At 43.3% G+C, this 23,313-nt stretch overlaps 1 protein-coding gene across 2 annotated transcripts; it reads left to right on the top strand.

The window, feature by feature from the left end:
- Positions 1 to 1,292: 1,292 nt before the first annotated feature.
- Positions 1,293 to 21,890, top strand: LOC135515980 (ataxin-7-like protein 1). 2 transcript variants are annotated; one of them, XM_064939892.1, is made up of 11 exons: positions 1,293 to 1,455; positions 1,898 to 1,966; positions 4,883 to 4,987; positions 9,738 to 9,927; positions 10,134 to 10,534; positions 11,761 to 11,843; positions 12,049 to 12,305; positions 12,763 to 12,979; positions 17,243 to 17,364; positions 17,720 to 18,452; positions 18,685 to 21,890. In XM_064939892.1, the coding sequence occupies exons 1-11, from the start codon at positions 1,359 to 1,361 to the stop codon at positions 18,700 to 18,702; spliced, it is 2,292 nt and encodes a 763-aa protein (XP_064795964.1). In that variant the 5' UTR covers positions 1,293 to 1,358; the 3' UTR covers positions 18,703 to 21,890. The 2 variants fall into 2 exon arrangements, with proteins under 2 accessions (XP_064795964.1, XP_064795965.1); XM_064939893.1 differs by lacking the exons at positions 1,293 to 1,455; positions 1,898 to 1,966; positions 4,883 to 4,987 and adding an exon at positions 7,417 to 7,509.
- The last annotated feature ends 1,423 nt before the right edge of the window (positions 21,891 to 23,313 follow it).

Raw genomic sequence — 23,313 nt, 5'->3', positions numbered from 1 at the left:
GGTAATATTTACTTAATTGACAAGCCATACTGGGGAGGTTGCGGGAGATTTCTGACTCAAAGACTCCTGAAGACATAATGCAGCTTTTGTTTCATGATTTGTCCTGTGACCTCACTGTTTACTGTTTGTCTGGAGAACAAACAGGACACTATCTGGTAAAGCTGCTCCAGTGTGTCTGAGCTGATCACTGGCATCCTTAATGCATCATTCCTCCCTTCCTTAAAGTATTCATCTGACATGACTGGATAATTTTAATCTGTGTGATCATTGTTTAGACCTACCAGACTGTCTTTGAGAGTTACATTTACTTCCTGGAAGGGGAGGATGAAATTATGCAATATAATAGTAGCCTATTGGAACATGGCTCAAGTTTTCCACCCAGTGATGTCCTGCAGCTAGAGAACCACTGTTACATGCTCAGTCATGTGGTCTGTGGTATGCCAAACTGACACGTGCAGAAGGCATGGAGCCCTATTGGCTTTGGTTCCTGTTCCACACCAGCCGACTATCACTGATTGATTACTACTGTTATTACACAGTCTGTAAATATAACACAGGTTTGACCACTCAGCCACACATTTCTCCAACAATCACTGGCTGAATGTTGGATGGGTACTGACTATGGATATTTTCACAAACATCACCATACCAATGAGCTAATGTCGTAGGCTACTGTCTGTCCATCCATCATTGAGTGGAGACGCTATTTCCAATTCCAACCACAAGAGGTCAATGCTGGGTCATTTTTTGTTGTTGTGCCATGGAGCTGAAGAGCACTTACAACAATTTATATAATTCCTATGCCAAATTTGTGATCAGCAAAAGTGACATTTTATATTATAACGTGTGTGGGCAGCAAATGGTATTTTGTTTGTGTAGTGCAAAAGTGTCCAACATTTTTGTCTGTAGTACAATTATTATTGACCGACTAGGATATTGCTGCTTCATAACGACTGCACATTGTTGTACTGTATTATACTGTAATTTTACTCATATATTGGTCAAGTGTGCTGTACATTACATTTGCTATTGCCAGCCTAAAATATTATACTGTTACTGAAACATGAACTAAAACATATTTAATATGTAAGACATTGGAATATATTTCAGCAAATAAACAATGGGTGAAATGCAATTTGAGAAAAAACAACACAAGTGTCATTTATGTATCAGAAAAACAAACGTTTGAACTTATGAACTTCAGAGGCGCACACACCCCTTTGCAACCTTTCAACTCCTTGCCGTCAGAAGCCGAGCGAAGACGGAACATGACGAAGGTGACGTCAGGTGCCTCGCTTGTCTCGTTTAGCTTACTGCGAAGTAGATGGAAAAAAATCAAGCAACAAGAAGGAAGTGCAATGGCGACATTGATTCGCCAACTACCAAATCCGGATACGTTCCTGTGTAAACCTTGGTCAACTTTTATCAGCGCAGCAAAATTACACTATTCTGACAGTAAGTGCAAGTCCAATGTTGTCATTCATTTCTATAAAAAGTGGCACGTGCGAACAGTGTTGAGTGGTCCTCGATGCATCTGTCAAAACTGAAACATATTTAGCTAGTTACCAAATTCATAACAAATCTATAAAACTCATGTTTACAAATGCTCGGTATTCAATTGATGCATTCTCAATATGTTCGTAATGCGCATGGGTTCGTTTACTGATGTCTGTCCTGGCTACGATAACTTTCGTTGCTTGTTGGTGACAGTTTCCTTGATTTATCAAGGCAGCTCGTCAGATAACGTTACAGCTGCGAGCTAGCTATCTAGCTAGACGTAATGACACGTTTCAGCGTGGCGTGCGTAAGATTTGTGTTTTTTCCCCCCAACCACCAACGAACCGATCGCACATGAACTCTAATATGAACTCTATTTTCTTATATTATTTTAATACAGACTCACTCGTCGAAAACCGCTTGAAAGAGCTGTACCACAACTGGGAAGGAACTAAACTCAGCAAAGAAGGTAAGGTTGATCAAAACGTGCTGTAGTGACTGTCAACTGAGCCTTGTTTTTGTTGTTCTTGTTCTTGTGGACTGAAGACGCTCCAGTTGTGACTCCAGCATTCTTGCATATTTTAACACTACAGCCACACAACACAGCACAGCCTGTCAAATTCAAACTAAGGGACGACCACAGCATACATTTTTCTTAACACTGTTTATTATGAAGATAAAATGTGTTTTATGCATGATAATGAATTTCCGCGTTTGTTAATTACAAATGGATTGATATTTAGTGCCATGATATTGGTCAAGCAAGAAATGTCACGTGTGTTGTACCCTAGAGGCTCTTGGCTCTACCTACACTGTAAAAATGAGGGGATTTGATGACTATAGGTTGGATGGCCACCCAGAGTGACAGACATTCAAGTGTAGTACAACTTCAGTACTAACTCCCCAGTCTTCAGTTCAGCCAGACTCTGAGTGCAAAAGCAGTCTCTCAGTCCCAGCTAGACTGGAATCACCAAATCACCAATATGTTCTGACTGCTGATCCCAGGCTAACACACTGAGACAGAGTAAGATTGACTTGCCCTTTAGATACTGATCTAAGGCCAGTTGTGTTTCCCCTGGACCCCCTAATGGTTAAGGTAAGGAGATCCTCTCACTCAGCCAGAATGGAGTCTCCCAGTGTTGTTGATCCCCAGCCAAGAGTCGGGCAGGTTGTGAGACACACACACACCATCAGCTGATGAGGTCATACCATGTGTCAAGCAGACAGTAATAGCTAACTGGCGCTGAAGATGACTGAGTGATGTCATTACAGACCTATAGCCTAATCATCTTTGAGATGAGTGCCAGACAGCGATTATGCCCATAGTTATATGGTAAACTCAGCATTATGTCTTCTCTCCGCTACATAGGTCAACAGCTGATGTAGTCTATAATTCAATTCATTATCTTACAATGTTGTTTACGAGGATAAGTGAGACTTGACAATGCACAAATATAGAAAAATGTTATCCCCGCTTTACAAAATGTCTCAGCGGGTGTCTGACAGACGGTATGTTTCTCTCTGCCTGGGTAGCGCTCATTCACGAAAGACAGATTGTTTTAGCAGCACTGTTTTGGCAGTTTCTGTTGTTCTGGCAGGCGAGCGAGGCAGTAAGCTACACACTGTTCTCATTTGTCTTGGCAGAGACAGATGAAAAAAAAAATAGTTGCGCTTTTACAAGTACTAAACTCGTTGTTTAGGGATGGCATTTGAAATAATTTCACTATTAGAATAATATCAGGATTTGTTTTCTCGCATATCCGGATAGTTGAAATACATGTTTTTTGTTTTGTGCTTTTTTAATGTATCTTTTTAATCTGTGCCCTTGCGTGAGGGAGAGACGCAGATGGTTCTGCTCGGAGGAGGGGCCGGTGTGTATTTATGAGACTGAGAGACCAGAAAGTAGCCACGCTGGCCCGCGCTATTTAGGCAAACTTGTAACATTAGCTACTGCTTATTTATCATCCAATGACCGTGCCTGTTTTTACTGCATCCAATCGATATACATAAGATAGAAAGTTAGCAAGCTAGATAACTAGCTCATTGAGGCTACAATTACTGCACTCCCCCTTGTAAACAAATGGCAACACCATGATTCAGATTAAACAACAGCCCACCTCTTGGTTGTTTGTTGAAACCCACTCCTTCTTATTTAGCTAACTTTTAATTCCATTTTGCATTGATTAGAGATCTCTCACTTCACTCGCCGCATATGGAACCTCTGACCGTGGAGCAGCTTTGATTGGCCGACAAAATCAACAAGCGTGAAACGTGTGTAGGCTTCCATCATCGATGGCTACAGATATGTATTTTTTTTTAAATGGAGTGAACGTCATAAACACTACATTTTAAAAGTTGTTTGTTTTTATTAAATTAACAATTTACAATGTCATCCTTGTATTTAATAATGTCACGTGGGTTATTAAATGTACTTCATACAAAGCATTTTCATTGTTAATAAATAGGGCGGCAGGTGGCCTCGCAGTTAAAAGCGTTGGACCAGAATTTACAATGAGAGAAATAATTGTCATTATTACAAATATATATATATATATGGGGATCTGCCTTTTTACTGAATTTTCTGGGAAATGACTGACAACACAGCTCTTAGCTCCCTCTGTAGATGCCTACTGGAGAACTTATTTGTATTGCTTTTAATCTTTTTAATGAATTTATCTTATTGACACTGTTCTAGCTAGCTATTTGTGTAGGTAGCTATCAAGTAAACCCAATGATAATAGTTAAATATGGTTCTACTGCTGTCATGTTGAACATAAAATTTGAATTGTAGATTTGTGTCTAACTCCTTTTGTATATACTACTCAGATTTGTATGTAACGTTTATGGTAGTAATTTATTTAACTTTGTCTCCTCGGTAAGAAAAGCACCACTTATTTTTAAAATTAGGAATCCAATGTGCCATTTGTTTATTTCTGTGTTTACGTGACTAATGCTACTACTTTTTGGAAAATGTGTTGGCAGATTAATCAGTATCTGCTTTTTTTGGTCCTCCAATTATCGGTGTTGAAAAATCATAATCGGTCGACCTCTAACATACATACATACATACATACATACATACATACATACATACATACATACATACATACATACATACATACATACATACATACATACATACAGTTGAAGTCAGAAGTTTACATACACCTTAGCTAAATACGTTTAAACTCAGTTTTTCCACAATTGCTGACATTTAATCCTTTTAAAAATTCCCTGTCTAAGTTCAGTTAGGATCACCACTTTATTTTAAGAATGTTAAATGTCAGAATTTAAATAAAAAAATGTCTAGGCAGCTTTCTGATTCTACTCCCAGTTCAGCCCCTGTCCCTTTACTCATCTCTGTTCCTGTCTCTGTCTTCTGTAGAGATGCACGTGTTTGGCCAGTTTCCCAACCAGGAGGATTTCTGTCTCGTTGTCTGCCATGTCTGCAACCAAGTGGTCAAACCCCAGGGCATCCTCACCCACTATGGTAAGAACCCTAACCCCTACACACTACCCACTACCCAAACACACTACAGTAAGAACCCTAACACACTAGCTTTACATACCACCCTAACTCTGACACTACCCTTACAGTACAAACCACCCTGACTTTGACACATTACCCAGACCCACTATGGTAAGACCCCTAACTCTAACCCATTACAGTAAAGAGCCCCCCAACATTGGTCAGTGCTGGACCAAATCAGAATCACATTTTATATGTCACATGCTTTGTAGACAACAGGTGTAGACTAACAGTGAAATGCTTACTTACAGGTCCTCTTCCAACAACGCAGAGTTAAAGATAAAATAATAATAATTGAAAACCAGCTCTTGTCTGTCCGTCTGCTTACGCTCTCGTTGATCCCCAGTGAACGGTGCGCGCTTACATCTGCTGCTGGCTGGCTGCACATGTCCTAGAGCGAGGAGTCTGTCTGTGCCAAGAGACAGGCAAAACACACATGCATATGCACACACACGCCCCCCTTGAGTGCTCTCTCCTGCCCCCTGCAGGTTGCTGCCTCCAGCTGCAGTCCTCTCAGACATGACAATCTGGTTATAACGCATGTAAATCTGACTTTAGATCTGTGGTTAAGGGAAACAGGAAATCTTCCTCTCACAACAGCTGTTCACTGACAGGCTCTGAGGTCAGCTCTGCTCAGGGGTCAATGCCTTTCAGCTATGTTCCTCCAGCTTGTGTGTGTGTGTGGAGAAATACTCTTTCTGACAGCCAGCCAGTCTGCAGGAGTCAGACAGACAGTTAATACCCAGCTCTGTTTCTCTCTCTGCCCATCTGTAGCTGGCGGCGGAGGCTGACTAAGCAGTTTAACGGAAAAGCTTTTGTATGTTATTCAGAGGTTGGGTGTGTGTCATTCAGAGAATGTGTGTATGTGCTAGACTGTTACTCATAGGGTGTGTGTGTGTTGTCTGGTGACTGCCCTTATGGTCCTGGATTAATTGAACTCCTTGCAGGCTCTCTCCTCTCAGCTTAGTTTCGTTTCCTGACTTTGATGTGTGGGCTGGCACTCCCTGCAGTGTAGTGTGTTGGCGAGGCAGTTAGTTGTTTGTGTGCTTGCTTTGGTGCCAGTGCGGGCAGTTGTTGTTGTGTTGAAGCAGCTGCAGTGATAGTGTGTGAGTTTTAGTGTAGTGTTGATTTGTATAGAGCACTTTAGTGATGTGCTGCGTTGTGTGTGTCATGTTATGAAATGTATTGGCTGTTGCATAAAGGGTTTGGCCGCTTCTCTCCTCTCTCTCTCCTCTCTCTCTCTGTGGTGGGTGTCTTCCTCTAGCGGTGGCAGTGAGGATGTAAACAAACCCAGCTGAGCTCTCAGTGCGATGCTGACTCTCAGCTTCCTACTTCCTGTGGCTGCTAGGCTCACAGGGCTCTCACGCTAGCCACCGCTTCACTCGCTCGGCAATGCCATGGCAACGCGCTTGAGGGACTCTGTAGACGTTGCCTCTAACCACCCGATAGAGGTTCAGATAGTTTTGAACCGACTGAATAATGTTTAAGGTTAGGATAGGGGTATTTTGATCCTAGATCTGTGTTAGGGGATCGCTTGAACCTTGGAAGGGCAGATGCACAAGATTTAGACTTGCGTGCATTGTTCAATGTACTCTAAACTACAGTTGTAAGTAACCAATCTGTGTGTGAATCTGAATTGGCTGCTGTGTAACTACTGCTGCATACCTGAATGAGGTGGACTTTGTTCCTAGCTCCCAATACAGCTGCCCCCTCTGCTTTACCTTTGCCTATTTACTCACCTGCACATACACCTGCCTGACGGACGCAGTTACACACTCACACACACCTGGAACACACGCACGACTGCCGCCTGGCATACACACACACGCCCTGACACCTGCTTAATCTGTGTGCTCATTCATCCCTGTTGTTCTAACGAGCTGTTGGTATTTCAGCACTCATTGGCAAGGTAAGGCAATCTCCCTGTCATTCCCACACACTGTCATCGTATTGGCTCCTCACACTTTCAGTCACTAAACTGTGACCAACGAGACAGATTCTGTGGAGTGGGCGATACAGCCTGTCAGACAGTAGTTGGCTGAGGACAGTTGGCAGGATGGCTGTGGTGCCGGGGCCAAGTCTATTTAGGAAATTGCCAGGGCAGAACAAAATTAATAATCATGAATAGTTTTAATTGCTGACAGTGATATACTGCCTTATTTTTATCCCCGCTGCACAATTCACAAGCTTTCCTCACTAATTTTAGTGCAAAGTCTGCATGCGTAGTAGGTCTACAATAAGCATTTAATGAGGTGTGTGCGTACGAGAGCGCGGGTAGGTGTGTGGGAGAGCGCGTGTGGCGTGGGTGTGCGAGAGCGTGTGGGGGTGTGTGGGAGCGCCCGTGCGGCTGTGTGTGTTTTTGACATGTCCCTCTGTCCCGAATAGGTGTCTGGGGAGTAGAGTCCCAGTGAGGCAGAGAGAGTAAAGGACCTCCCCACCTTCCTCACCCCCTCCCTCCCCCAAAGACATGCATAGCCAGAACCGTAAGTTTCCTCTCCTTTAGTCCTCCTTCCTTCCTTCCTTCTCTATCCTCTCCTCTCTCTGTCTCTCTCCAATGCCCTCTACTGCAATATGGATCACCAGTTCATGATTTGGTCGCACCCATAAAACAACGTTGTCACGCAATATACAGGACCAATCAAAAGTTTGGACACACCTACTCATTCCAGGGTTTTTCTTTGTTTATATTATTTTCTACATTGTAGAATAATAGTGAAGAAATCACAACTATGGAATCATGTAGTAACCAAAAAAGTGTTAAAGAAATCAAAATATATTTATATATCACTGCGCATGTTCAAACAATTAGCCTAGAACTCCGTTAGATTATCTCAAAGTTTTGTTAAAGTTTTTTTTTTTAATAACCTACAAATATGGTAGACCTAAAGTAATAATGAGAGGGATACCGTGCCTTCAGAAAGTATTCACACCCCTTGACTTTTTTCCACGTTTTGTTGTGTGGATTTAAAATTAATTGTCTTTAATTGTCTTTGTCTTTAATTTGTCAACAATCTACAAAAGAATACCCTGTCAAAGTGGAAGAAAAATTCTATATAAATAGAATATATTTATATTTATATATATATTTTTTGAAATATGAAAAATAAAACGCTATCTCGATTCGATAAGTATTCAACCCCCTGAGTCAATACATGTTATAATCACCTTTGACAGCTATTACACATGTGAGTCTTTCTGGATAAGTATAAGAGCGTTCCACACATGGATTGTGCAACATTTGCCAATTTGTCTTAAAAAAATTCTTCAAGCGCTGTCAAATTGATGATTATTTCTAGATACCCATTTTCAGGTCTTCAAGCATATTTAATTCAAAACTAACTCGGCCACTCAAGAACATTCACTGTCTTCTTGGTAAGCAACTCCAGTGGAGATTTGGCTTCATGTTTTAGGTTATTGTCCTGCTGAAAGGTGAATTCATCTTCCAGTTTCTGGGGGAAAGCAGACTGAATCAGCTTTTCCTCTAGGATTTTGCCTGTGCTGAGCTCCGTTCCGTTTCTCTTTTTTATCCTGAAAAACTCCCCAGTCCTTAACGATTACAAACATAACCATAACATTATGCAGCCACCACTATGCTTTAAAACAAATGGTGAGTAATATGTTATATTGGATTTGCCCTGAACATAACTTTGTATTCAGGACAAAAAGTCAATTGCTTTACCATATGGTGAAATCCCTGAGTGGTTTCCTTCTTCTCCGGCAACTGAGTTAGGAAAGACACCTGTATCTTTGTAGTGACTGGGTGTATTGATACACCATCCAAAGTGTAATTAATAACTTCACCATGCTCAAAGGGATATTTAATGTCTGTTTTTAAAATGTTTACCCATCTACCAATAGGTTCCTTTTTTTGCGAAGCATTGGAAAATCTCCCTGGTCTTTGTGGTTGAATCTGTGTTTGAAATTCACTGCTCGACTGAGGGACCTTGCAGATAATTGTATGTTCGGGGTACAGAGATGAGGTAGTCATTCAAAAATCATGTTAAACACTATTATTGCACACAGAGTGAGTCTATGCAACTTCTTATTTTTTACTCGTGAACTTATTTAGGCCTGCCACAAAGGGGTTAAATACTTATTGACTCAAGACATTTTTGCTTTTAATTTGTTATTAATTTGTAAACATTTTGAAAACATTATTCCACTTTGATATTATGGGATATTGTGTGTAGGCCAGTGACAAACAAATCTAAAATTAATCTGTGCTAAATTCAGGCTGTAACACAACAAAATTATACATATAAAAAGCTGAGACCCTCCTCTCTTCGACAGGGACAACAGTAGTTGCTTCCAAAGCTGTGTTTTTCCTGCAATTGGATTTTGAGATATTACACAATCAGACACTTCCTTTATAGGAATCATGAGTATAATGTACTTCCCTGTTTGACCAAATCGTGCTTTTAGCTGCCCAAAAAAGGGGAAGGTTTGAGTGAGTGACAATGCAAAATGTGCAGCTCGCACCGATGCAACCACTAATAAAATTCAAGTCAAATGGTCGCAGTCTGGAGCCATGGATCACTTACAAACATCACAGATTCATTGTGTGAATAACTGACCAGTCAGTGATCTACAGTGTTAAGACATTTTCATAATGCTGGGTGTTTACCAGGTGGGTTCACGCTTAGTCTGTATTCAGTCTGTATATCTCCTGACTGTGTGTGTGTGTGTGTGTGTGTGTGTGTGTGTGTTTCAGAGCGTCGGCACGGCTCCCCGTGTCCCTCCAGGGGTCCAGTGGTCTCTGTGAAGCCCAATGTGGCAGTGTCCCCCACCCCGGGTCCTACTCCCCCTCTGCCCTTCAGGGTCCCCAGAGACTACCCCCACTCCCGCTTCAACAAGGCCCCGCTCGCTGTCTACCCTCCCAAGGGTGTCCGCAGCAAGACATGGTGGGTGCACAAACAGGCCAAATCTTGTGAACATGCAGACACTTCCTGCATCGAATCCCTATCATGGTTATTTTTTTGAATAAAAACAATCCAACAACTTTCTACGCAATCAATTAGCACCCCCCCCCCCCTCCTCTCTCTGTGTCGTTCCTCTCACTCTCTTGCTTTATCTGTCGCGCCATCCCTCTCTCTTCCCCCCCCCCCAGTGTGTCGTTGCCCATAGTGAGTCTGGAGAAGATGCCATGTCTGGGCCGGGCAGAGAGGGGAACACACGTCAGAGTCAACTGCTTTTCTTCCTCCTGCTCCTCTCCCTCCTCCCTCAAACCCTCCCTGATTCCCCCAGCTCCCCTCAGGGGGTCTCGGGAAAAGCTGGTGAACGGCCGCGGGCCAACCACCCCCTGCTCCACCACACCCCCCTCCCTGGTGGACCGCCGGCCCAGCCCGGCTCGCTCACCCCTGGACAAACGACCCTCCTCTACCCCCTCACCCTCCCCCCTGAATCACAGCAGACCCTCTCCCTCCCCTCGGACCCCCGCAACCCCCTCCCCCCTGGACAGGAAACAGCAGAATGGAACCAAGACCTCCAGGCCTCATAGGAGACTGTCAGGTGAGAACACAGTCTAACCACAGATCTAGGATCAGTGTACCCTAACCCCAATCCTACCTTCATTACCATGTGTGGCTCAGTTGGTGGGATGGTGCTTACAACGCCAATGATCATGGGTTCGATTTCCCGCTGGGGCCACCCACACGGAAAATGTATTAATGCTTGATGTTAGTTGCTTTTTGGATAAAAGCATCTGCTAAATAGCATATATTATATCTAAATTATTATAATCAGTGATCAAAACTGACCAGAGATCAGCCAACATCGTCCTCCTCCTAGGTGAACAGACACAAAGACAGATGGAGAGAACATACAATGTATTAATGTACCTTTTATCTGGTAGGGAATAATTTAAGGTGTAGCAACTTCAATTCAACCACCAGGAATGTGCATGTCTTGCTCAGCACTATAAAGGTCATGGTATAAATATATAGCCTATGTTTATAAGTGTAAAACCCCTCCATATTCCTTATCTCCCATGAGAGTGAGAGTGATGGGGCATGAACAGATTCATATGATGGGTTGGGAACTTGGCATGGGTGGGGGCTGTTTTGAAAGAAGAGAGAGTGGAGGCTGTTGCTCAGCACTAATCCTATGCACTGGGGCCTTGCTAATTCTGCTGTGGATGAGGAGACTTCCCTCGTATATCTCTTTCCAACTTTCCTATCTCTCTGTTCTTCTGCCGCTCTGTCTTTTCCCTCTCTCTCTTGCCTATCTCCTCTCTTCCTTTACTCCTCTTGCCTGTCTCTTTTCCCAGTCCCCCCCCATATGTTGTTGTCTCTGTGCTGTGCGTCACTCCAACTCTTTGATTTACAAGTGTAATTCATGAGCTACTGCTGCCAAGGCTTCTGCTCCTTAAAAACCTTCCCACCGCTTGGGACTCCCAACTGGCATCTTCTACTCTCATCTCCTAAACACATGAGAGACACACACACACTTTTCATCTCCCGCATGCACACACACACGCCTCATCTCCCAAACACACGCACACTCCCATAACGACCTAGATTATAGAGATGACATGTAGAGATTACAGGGACAATTGTTTAACAACAGTTTAACGTAGGGGAAACTTCTCAGTGGAATTTGGGAAGTTTCAGTCAAAGAACAGTCTACTGTAGGTCCTGGTACAACTTGGTATGACTTCATGGTACTCTGTAAGACAAAATTCTGAAATCAGCCTTGATGACCTGGTTTGGTTCTTGATGGCTGTCTGGTGTTTACAGGGAGGGTGTTTGACCCTAACAAGCACTGTGGAGTCCAAGACCCAGAGAGCAAACGGTCCTGCACGCGATCACTCACCTGCAAGGTGAGACACACTGACCTCTGACCTCACATTTGATTGGCTACACAGCTTATTCTGACCATACGTGCGCATTACTTCATTTTGCCTCGCGTGCTTTATTTTCCTTGATACCAGGGTAAAACTAATGTAAGTCTAATTTAAATGTGTTCTTATTGCCCTTTTGTGTCCACTTGTCTTTGTTATTATATTGTGTGTGTGTGTGTTCCAGACTCACTCCCTGATCCACCGACGGGCCGTCCCAGGCAGACAGAAAGAGTTTGATATCCTCCTGGCGGAACACAAGGAGAAAGATAAGGAGGGGGCGAAGGAGAAAGATAAGGCGGGAGGGCAGAGGAGGGAGTCACAGGGGGGCAGTCAGAGCACCCGTGCCAATGATACTACCCCCTCCACCCTGCCCCCCCACTGCCACAATGGCAGAACCGTCTCCACTCTCAAACTGCGGCTGGCTAATGCACACAGACCTAGGTAGGGGGCAGCACTGAGGCCAAAGTCAATGTATGGCTTCTATTCATTCAATGGAATCATGCTTGTTACATTTTTTCAATGAAGATGCAGTGTTTGCTGCTCAGTAATATTAGACCAAAGTTAGACCAAAGTTGCATATTTGTAAGACATTTACTGCGCTGTTGGAGACAGTAAAATAAGCATTTTCTTGCACCTTCTGCAACACCTGCAAATCTGTGTACGCAACCAATTAACTTATTTGATTGTGAAAATCACTGTCAGTTCAAACTCACACCACTAGGGGGTGTAACCTACTGTTGATAGGAGAATCAGAATCAAAGTGAAACAAACGGATTTTGACACTTGTTAGTATTTGTAAGTCATGTTAGTGTCTAGTTCTAAACATGTTCTTCCTTTCACTTTCTCTTCTTTCTGCCTGTCTCTCTTTTTTGTTCTCTCTCTCCCTCTCTGTGTGCAGGGTACCTGGTAGTGGGGGTGCTGCTGTCCTATCCTCCAACCCCGTCCCCCCAGGCTCAACACAGGACCCCCCAGTCCCTGTCTGGCAGAGGGCGGGAGGGGACAGGGACGGTCGTCTGTCCAGTGATGAGGGCGACCCAGGAACACCAGATGGCCCTGACAGAGACGATGACCGACCATCCTGCCACTACTCCCCTCACCACCCTCGACCACTGGGGGTATGTACCTGTACCCTTAGTCATTTAGCAGACGCTCTTATTCAGGATGACTTACAGGAGCAATTTGGGTTAAGTGTCTTGTACCTATCTCTGTACCTGTCTACCCAACATTTAACATTAAGGTAGCTATGTGCAAAAATATGTACAGTTGAAGTCGGAAGTTTACAAACACTTAGGTTGGAGTCATTAAAACTCGTTTTTCAACCACTCCACAAATGTCTTGTTAACAAACTATACTTTTGTCAAATAGGTTAGGACATTTACTTTGTGCATGACACAAGTAATTTTTCCAACAATTGTTTACAGACAGATTATTTCACTTATAATTCAATGTATCACAATTCCAGAAGTGTACATACACTAAGTTGAGTGTGCCTTTAAACAGCTTGGAAAATTCCAGAAAATTATGTCATGGCTTTATAAGCTTCTGATAGGCTAATTGACATCATTTGAGTCAATTGGAGGTGTACCTGTGGATGTATTTCAAGGCCTACCTTCAAACTCGGTGCCTCTTTGCTTGACATAATGGGAAAATCAAAAGATATCAGCCAAGACCTCAGGAATAAAAGCTGTTGACCTCCACAAGTCTGGTTAATCCTTGGGAGCAATTTCCAAACGCCTGAAGGTGCCACGTTCATCTGTACAAACAATAGTACGCAAGTTTAAACAGTGCAAATCAATCCCAGAACAACAGCAAAGGACCTTGTGAAGAGGTATGAACGTATCTATATCCACAGTAAAACGAGTCCTATATTGACATAACCTGAAAGGCTGCTCAGCAAGGAAGAAGCCACTGCTCCAAAACCGCCATAAAAAAAGCAAGACAGCAGTTTGCAACTGCACATGGGGACAAAGATTGTACTTTTTTAGAGAACTTTCCTCTGGTCTGATGAAAGAAAAATATAACTGGCCATAATGACCATCGTTATTTTAGGAGGAAAAAGGGGGATGCTTGCAAGCCGAAGAATACCATCCCAAATGTGAAGCATGGGGGTGGCAGCATCATGTTGTGGGGGTGCTTTGCTGCAGGAGGGACTGGTGCACTTCACAAAATAGATGACATCAGGAGGCAGGAAAATTATGTGGATATATTGAAGCAACAGCTCAAGATGTCAGTCAGGAAGTTAAAGCTTGTTCGCAAATGGGTCTTCCAAATGGACAATGACCCCAAGCATACTTCCAAAGTTGTGGCAAAATGGCTTAAGGATAACAAAGTCAAGGTATTGGAGTGCTATCACAAAGCCCTGACCTCAATCCTATTGAAAATTTATGGGCAGAACTGAAAAAGCATGTGTGAGCATGGAGGCCTACAAACCTGACTCCATTACACCAGCTCTGTCAGGAGAAATAGGCCAAAATTCACCCAACTTATTGTGGGAAGCTTGTAGAAGGCTACCTGAAACATTTGACCCAAGTTAAACAATTTCAAGGCAATGCTACCAAATACTAATTGAGTGCATGTAAACTTCTGACCCACTTGGAATGTGATGAAAGAAATAAAAGCTGAAATAAATCATTCTCTCTACTGTTCTTCTGACATTTCACATTCTTAAAATAAAGTGGTGATCCTAACTGACCTAAGACAGGGAATTTTTACGAGGGTTAAATGTTCATGAATTGTGGAAAAACTGAGTTTAAATGTATTTGGCTAAGGTGTATGTAATCTTCCGAATTCAACTGTATAATTTGTAGGAAGGGTTTGTAAGTAATCACAAAAATTCAGCGGCTTCTAAAATATCTGTAAACAAATAAATGGTTGATAAACTACTTGTAAATCCTTTATAAAGTGTTCCCTTATCTCAGTCTAACACCCAGACTGAAATCAGCCCTAAGCCCCTTCGCTAGAGCTGGGAAGATAAACCGAAAACTACCGACACGGACATTGCCCTCTTACCGAAGCATTTTGCTTCCGTCTGTAATTTTCGGTGAATATGCTACACAATGTTTTTGTTCTAAAGCGTTATTCTGTTAACTGTAATGTGCATTAACCTGCTTTCTGCGTTGAAAGTACAGTATCTTCCATGTCCCTGTTTTGCTGCCTGGTCTCACTCTCTCTCCCCACTTTTGCGCACCATGTGAAGGGACAGATGCATTCTGATAAGTGCAAGCATACAACCATTGAGCAACGTTTCAAAATGGAATTGCGGGAAAACAACTTTAAAATTTTTTTTTTTTAACAACAGTAAAATACTATCTTTTTCTCAACTCCTCAATATTGAGGAACGTACACCACTTTCCAAACAGGGTATGTAATTAAGATGATGAGCTGCCGGAATGTGCCATTTGTAGTCAATACATCAAGTCGTCTATTGATGCCTACCAATGGAAAGTTTTTGTTGGACATTACATTTACTGTTCGATCCTTTGGCTGTCTAGCATCAGTATCATATATTTAGGGTTAGCAATATAGATCATGTGTTTTTAGTTCCCACTTCCTCAGGTGGTAAATTATGTATCATATGTACAACAAAAAAAAGGATGCAGGCAAATTAATCTCTAGCAGCCAAAAATAAATCTGATCATTCTGGATCCTATTTCAAAGCATCCATCCATTCCCTGAACATGTTAGATGAAACAGCTGACTTCTTTCATGTCTAACTTGGCACTGTAAAACTAGATCCCTGCACCTAATGGAAGTTTTTTTAAATTTATTTTTTATAATAAAAAAGAGTGTATTTATTGTTATCGAACCAAATGTATCGTTAAATTGCCCCCCCCCCCCCCTCCCCCGCGCACTATTTGTAGAGATTTGATTGTGTAAGCGATATGGTGGAAACCTCAACCGGCCTTGCCTGATGGTAATGCTTCAGAGCAATGCCTTAGTAATGGCTATTGCCATGTCACCGTACTGCTTGAATTAGGGCTGTAACGATGCACGTATTCGTACTGAACCATTCGGTACGAAGACCTCAGTTTGTTCCGCACTGTAAACACAAGTGAATACATACAAATATTACAAGATAAGAAGCACTAGACCTATAGGTTATTCCATTAAAACAAGCTATGCACCAATTAAGATTTTAATTTTGATTAATGTGTGCATTTCAATGTGCCTTTTTGTGAGGCGCAGCCAGGAACTAGTTCTATAGTGGGGTCGATAAACCAGAATTGGAGGATCCTCCATCGTTTTACATCTCCCGGTTGGGAACATTTTGCATTCTTAGTAGATTACATTAGCGGTGGACATAGAGTTGTGGGTAAAACGTTGACAGCATGTCGCCACTGCTCAGCGAGAATAGCCTATGCAGCTGCCAACACCTCAAATGTTGACAAATACATTGACATCACCTCAGTATACCGCATGCAAGCAGCCCTTGGCAGCTGATTCTGACCGGGCCGAAGAAATGACAAGAGCGATAGGTAGGCTATGTTTATATATATTTTTTAACTGTTTTTGGTTTATAGCCGTGGATATTGGCCTGTTTTCGGTGGTTGAAAATAGGGGGTTTCCGGCAGCACCTTGTGAAAGTGCCCGAGTCACATTGCAAAGTTCACTGAAGGAGACAGTGTCATGGTGCTTTCGTCACCAAGATGAATGTGGGAATTTACCACTCAAACAACCCTCCAACTCGTTATTACTCGTAGGAAACTCGTCTATCATCCTGAGCTCTCCCCTTCTCCCACATACTGACCTTTGATGTCACCTACTAAGGAAATGGCCTCTAGAACAGCGTTTTTAGAAGTTAAATGCAACAACAAAACATTATTTAGATGCACTATTGTAAAGTGGCTGTTCCACTGGATGTCAGAAGGTGTTAAATGCTGGAAAACAAAACATTATTTAGACAACGTGGATGTGGATTTGAACTATATAACTGTATAATAGCTGTACTTTTAGCCAATCTGCGTTTCTCAATGAGTTCAAATCACATGAATGCAGCCCACTGGTATTTGCGACTTCACAACTGGTAAATTCCCACCTCACACATGGTTACAAACGCTGCCTCAGAGTGGAAACCAACATAACAATCCTGTCACAACAGACAATGCCAGGAACATTGTGAATGCTGAACATTGTGAATGCTGAACATTGTGAATGCTGAACATTGTGAATGCTGAACATTGTGAATGCTGAACATTGTGAATGGCATTTCAGTCTTCCCGCTGTCCCGAAACCGAACCGAACCATGACCCCAAAACCTCTACGTACCGAACCATGGGTTTGGTGAACTGTTACACCCCTAGCTTGAAGCCATCCATACAGGCTGATTTGATCTATATATTTAGTTTCTGATTGTGTTAACCCCTCCCTCCATGTCTCAGTGCTGTGCGTTCAGCAGCAGGCTGATGGGACGTGGTCACTATGTGTTTGACCGGCGGTGGGACAGGATGAGGCTGGCGTTACACTGTATGGTGGAGAAACATGTCAACGCTCAGATGTGGAGGTGAGGAAAGTGTGTGCGTGTATTAATTGTACCAGCATAAATGATTTTGTCGGTCCGTTGTTCTGGGGCTCTGGGACAAACTCCAATGTATATACATCCAGCTTTAGACTTCTGAGATGTTCTATGGAGAAAGTGAGTTCAGCTGTCTGGGGAAGACACACAGATACTCATAGACACTATTAATAGGTGTGGTATGGCGGATGTTAGTATGACCTGGTTCTGCTGGGGCTCTGGAATAGGACATCAGCAGCCAGCTCATATTCTAGACAGAAATGTCTCTGAACCCCTGTAAATCCATATGTATTTCATTATTGCTCTGGTTTTTCTACCGTCCCTGTCCTCTGCTGTGTTACAGAAAGGTGCCCCTGGCTGCTGAGAGCCCTCTCTCCCTCGGGAGCCCTCCTATCATCACTCCCTCCCCCAGCCCTCTCAGCCCTCCTCCCCCCCTCTCCTTCCCTCCCTCCACCAACGGAGCCTTCTCCCTTGGGCCCTACACCACAGCCTTTCCCCAGGATGCATCAGCAGCAGGGTTGTTTGGCATCAGGGGCCCCTCCCAGCCCGAGGCCCCTGTCTCCGCCCTAGGGAAACCCCGTAATGGCACTACCACCAAACCCATCAGGCCCCCAGGGGCCACTGGTGGCGCGGCCAAGAAGAGGAGGACCACCCGTCCGGCTAGTTCTGACACTCTCAGGGGGAACAACAGCAGCTACCACACTCTGACTCCCACCCCCATGCTCAGCTCTGGCGTGCCCCCCCTTAGTGGTAGGAGAAAGACCTTAGGACACAGTGCCAGGGAGGTGGGGGTCAGGGCTGAGGACTGGTACTCCAAGCCTGACCAAACCACCACCACACCCTACCCCCTCACTAAGGACCACCCCAGCCCCTTACCCCCTACTCCCAGCCCCCTTCCTCCTCCCAGCCCCCTGGCCTACGGAGGAGGGGTGGAGGGGAGAAAGAGGAGGAGCCCCAGTGCGTACGGAGGAGGAGGAAAGACCAGTAAGGTGACCAAAGCAGCAGCAGGGCTGGACGGCATCTTCAGGAGGAACAGCACTGGACTTCTGGCCTCAGGCCCCGAGTCACCTCGACAGGTAAACACACCTAACTCACCTGGTTACTCACATGGTAATTCACCTCACTTGACAACTGAAGTTACCTTGGCTCAAAAAAAATAGCCTGCCTCATAATTATTTTTACTGTCATGGATTATACAGATTGATGTCGTCTTTGGATATGGGTTGAACTTGACTGTCAACTTGAATCTCCCTTTCTTGCCCTCCCCCTGCTCTTCGTCTCCCCCTGTTCCTCTCTTTCCCCTTGCAGTACAATTTGCATCATTGACAATAACAGGAGACATGGACAGAATGTTGGGCAGCTGGACTAGTATCTGTGACCTTTGACCCAATGTCAGTACCACAGGGCCCTGCCCTGTTAACAGTGATGTCACTCTGCTCTGCACCTGTACCCATGAGGGATTCTGGAACTTGGAGTCATTGGTGGGTCAGAATGATTTGGCTCCTCCTCTCACACTGCCCATCTCATATTAGGATGTGTGGTCCCTCCCCACAATCCCGCCCACACATTGATCAGCCAATGGGCGGTTCTGCAGAGGTAGTCTCCATGGTTCCAGGGTGAAGCACTCAAATCAAGACACTCATCATCACAAACTGCCCTCTGAAAAGGCAACCTGCTTTAGGTTGGTATCTTTATCACCGCTCTACATGCATTTAGACATTTTGTTGTTGTAGCTTCCTGTTCCTGTGTGGTCAGGTGACCAGGAAGGAATTCCCATGTCCAAAAACTTCCTCAGGCAGACCTCCACTCCTCACCACACACACCCTTCTCTCCAGCATGCCAGAGTTCAAAGTGCACTTACTCTCCTCCTCCTGGACTCCAGAGGCTACACAACAACCTGTCTGTCACACAAGGGAAGACTTTATACTGACACTTTTTCATGAAATGTCTTTCAAAATAGGAAGAATTCAGGTTATCGAGGATTGTTTTTATTCTTCGTCTCAAATGTTGCAACACAGAGAGGACCCACACCCTAAATGGAAAAACGACGGTGTTGGATTTTTTTTAATGTATAATAATTTATAAGTTCTTAATTTTCTTACTGACCAGAGTAGAGCTACAGACATTGAGCAAAATTATATTTGTATGTCAATTTTTAAACAGTATTATTATTATCATAGTTGTTATTGTTGAAATGTGTACATATATTTTATTATTTTTTATATTTATTATAAGCCTCCTATTACTAAAAGAACTCGGGCTAAAGTGTTTTAACCGCTTGGTGACTTGTATTTTTAAGGGTCCTTTTTGCCGGCGGTTCTCCCTTTTCACACTTCTTCCAATGTTTCTACCTTTCAACATGACTTCTCTTTCTCTTCCACTAGTCTCTGACAGGCGTGCTTGATTTGATATGTACATTACAGAAATGTTTATATGGCACTAGCCAACTCCTTTTAATACCGCTGGTTCCACTGCAGTCTGTTCTTCTGTTCTGTCAGTGATAGATGCTCTACAGGGACATCACTGACATGGGCTGCATCTCAATAGTCTAATCTTCTCCTCCTCTCCTCCTTTGTCTTTCCGGATCTGAAAACGAAGGTGGCGTTTTAGAGCAATGTGGTGGTTGCCAGACAGGAATTTTGACTTCCGTCTCGAGAGTTCTTGTGACAGGAAGTTACTTTAGGTTATTTAGATGCGTTTTTCAGAACAGCGGTAGCGCCCCTACTGTTCCAATACATGGGGATGTTCAGTGGTTGCCTGAAGGAAGAATAAAGCTTTCTCAGATACTCTCTTTTGCACTTTTTCCTCATATGCCCAGATCGTTAATCTACTTCTATTTCTATAGATATTTGCTTCCCACCAAGTATGAACTCTGGGGTGGGAAGACACGCACAATCAAAACAACTTTTTATTTGATTTTATTTGTAATGAATTTGGAAAATGTTCTTTCATTTTCTTTCGCTTTGAAAATGTTGACGGTTTTGTAGATCGGAAGGAAAAACATCTAATGTCTTCCCTTTTTAGATGGAATTGTAAGGCTGCAAAATGCGAGGACTGTGCAAGGGGTGTGTCGACTTTCACTAGGCACTGTATATATTTGTAAAGGTGTTTTGTCAACAACAGTAAATATGAAGACTAGGCCTGTATTCCTTGTGACTTCAATCCCCTTTATAAACCAGTGTACTTTAGGCTACAGTGTAGGGCAGGGGTACTCAACTCTTACCCCATGAGGTCTGGAGCCTGCTGGTTTTCTGTTCTACCTGATCATTAATTGCACACACCTGGTGTCCCAGGTCTAAATCAGTCCCCAATTTAGATGGGAACAATGAAAAAATGCATTTGAACTGACTTTGAGGTCCAGAGTTTGAAATGAATAGGCTGAATCTCAGACAAGGTTATTTATTTTATTTTAATTTTTTACAATTTTACTGAATGTGTCTCCATGGCTAAGGGAAATCACAAACACTGTAGGTCTGCATGGTCCAGGGGGAGGGGCTGGGAAAAGTAGGTACAGTTGGGGAATGTTTCTATGCCTGCCGTTTTGTCTTCAGACCCTGCCTCTGCAGCAGTGCACTCTCTTCCAAGTCCTTAGGCCCTCACCTGCAGCACTCTATATTTCTAGAAGTTCTCGTAGGTGAAAGTATTTGCTCTTTTCACCATCTCGGATGACCTCCGACACACTCAAATGACTCATATATGCTCGCTTTCTGCTAGTGGTCAATGCCGATGGCATGTAACTTGTCCCAAAATAGTAATAGACCTACAGAATACATATCAGTTTATAACTCATCAATTACAAGTTACTGTTCGATTATTGAAAATGTGTGCACTACTGATTGGTCAGGTCTGGAGCCACCAGTGCCCCTCTCCAGTCATTTAGGTAAGCAAACGACACGTGACTGACTAGGTTTTATTCCTGAATGTTAACTTTGCTTCTCCTCTCCTAGCTATTTTTTACTGAGTGTGGAACAGCAGATAAGCAGTCTAATTGAACTCGTGTCCTCGCTCCTCGTCTTCTCAAAACCCGTTGGATGAGAAAGCCAGAGGTCCCACCCATTCTGACCTTCTCGAATCGGTTTCGATAATGACGGCAAGAGAGAGGACACGAGGAGTATGCAATTGAGGTCTTCCCTACGTGTTGGTCTGAAATGGCACGCTGTTCCCTGTAGTGCACTACTTTTGACCAATGCCCTAATATGCGTGCCCTGATCAAACCAAAGGCACTGTATCGGGGAAATACAGTGCCTAAGTAGTGCACTATAGAGAATGACGCAGACTTGAGTAGACTAGTGGTTCAGTGCAGTCTCCTCACTAACCCAGGACATGGATGTCTCTCTGTAAGTAAGGCCTTATTTTTGTATTCACTGTAAATAAAGCAGAACCAGGTTCTTGTTTCACTGGTTCACCTTATCAGTCTGTGGTGGCGTCCATCATGTGCTTTCTACTCCTGGGTGACTCTTTTATCCTGTTGTCTCCATGGTGTTATCAACACATTTAGATGTGTATTTTCAGGTTTGACAATGTTTTTGGATTTAAAAAAAATATATATAAAAAAAACATTTTTTACCTGCTGTTTTGTCCTGTCCCTTCTTGATGGAATCACTCCACCCAGGTGCATGATTCAGCATAGCAGGATAGTAATTCCGTGGGAGAATCTCAATTTCATACTCAAAAGCGTCTCTCTTCTTGCCTCCTCAATACCCATTGGATGAGAAGTCAGAGGTCCCACCCCTCTGACCTTCTCCTCCAATGGGATTTTAGAAGGCGGAAACGAGAGGACGCGAGGAGTATGCAATTGAGCTTTCTTTGTTTCCCCTGGGGTGAAGATGTACACAATGAATTATGCCTGAAAGAAGGACAGACACGCATACATTTCCCTTTACTTGAATTAGTCCCCTGTACACTTGCAAAGTCAATTCCCCTTGTTCCTGCAGGGGTGACACTTGAAAGGCCCACCTAATATAACATGTATGGATTATGCCATATGGACTGGAGCAGTGAGTAAAGGCCGAGGTGGGCGTAGTATTGATGTTTAGGATATCTTTGTGCACACGTGACCACAAACGATCCCTTTGTATACAGTCTAGTAGGTGAGCAAGAATCCATTTTGGAACCAGACCTGATAATTGCGTTGGTGAACAAACTGGCATCTGAGCCATATTAGGCATGGTGCATCCTTCCCCTCATAATGAAGTGAACAAGAAGTCCTGGTGTGTGGGGATAGCGAATACAGAGCTGTGTTCATCCTATTCTTCACAGCAGCCTATCCATTCACCTGTAAAAAGTTCTGCGTTATAGACTGCCTGTGCAGCAACAGGTGCCGCCTCATCGCCAGAATTGGTAGGCTTGCTGGAGCCTTTTCTATTCACTTTTAAAATAATATATTTGTGTGTTGTAAAGTGGTTATTATAGCAAATAGACAACTAGCGCTACAAAATGTCAAGAAGCTGTCAGTAGGTTAAATGGCAAAGGCAGCTTGCATGTAATTGATGACATAAAAGGTTTCCAACACTATGCAGCATGTCAATGAATTCCGAGGGCTTTCCCCCCCATTGCAAACAGCATTCTTATGATAATAGTTTAATGCTGGTCCTTTGGTTAATTGTCTGGCCGATAGCGGTGGCCACCTTTTGTTGTATTTCTCACTGGGCCTAAAGGACAGGGTCTGGTCTTGGGGGATTATAACTCAAGAGGTCTACTCCAATACCGCAACAACCATATTTTTCAGAAGACCTAATTTGTAGGCTATGAAAGAAGTTGGTTCCAACTACTTTTCGACTAGTTATTAATATTATATTACGTGGACATTGGCTAAACAATATTTAGGCCAATTATACCTGTTAAATAATGTCTAAAACACACATCACATGTTGAGATATTGCTGGCCTACAGCCATGACTTTTAGGCCTATGTTTGAATGATTAGCCTAATATTATT

Source organism: Oncorhynchus masou, chromosome 27, assembly GCF_036934945.1.
Source record: "Oncorhynchus masou masou isolate Uvic2021 chromosome 27, UVic_Omas_1.1, whole genome shotgun sequence".
NCBI classification, from domain to species: Eukaryota; Metazoa; Chordata; class Actinopteri; order Salmoniformes; family Salmonidae; genus Oncorhynchus; species Oncorhynchus masou.
The sequence above is the reverse complement of the archived record's forward strand: the minus strand, read 5'-3'. Positions and strand labels throughout refer to the sequence as shown.

Bases quoted from the DNA above. Each gene is read 5' to 3' on its own strand.
- LOC135515980 (XM_064939892.1), top strand. From the start codon at position 1,359: ATGGCGACATTGATTCGCCAACTACCAAATCCGGATACGTTCCTGTGT. The intron at 9,928-10,133 runs GTGGGTGCACAA...CCCCCCCCCCAG, and splicing joins GGTGTCCGCAGCAAGACATG to TGTGTCGTTGCCCATAGTGA. The intron at 12,980-17,242 runs GTATGTACCTGT...TCCATGTCTCAG, and splicing joins ACCACCCTCGACCACTGGGG to TGCTGTGCGTTCAGCAGCAG.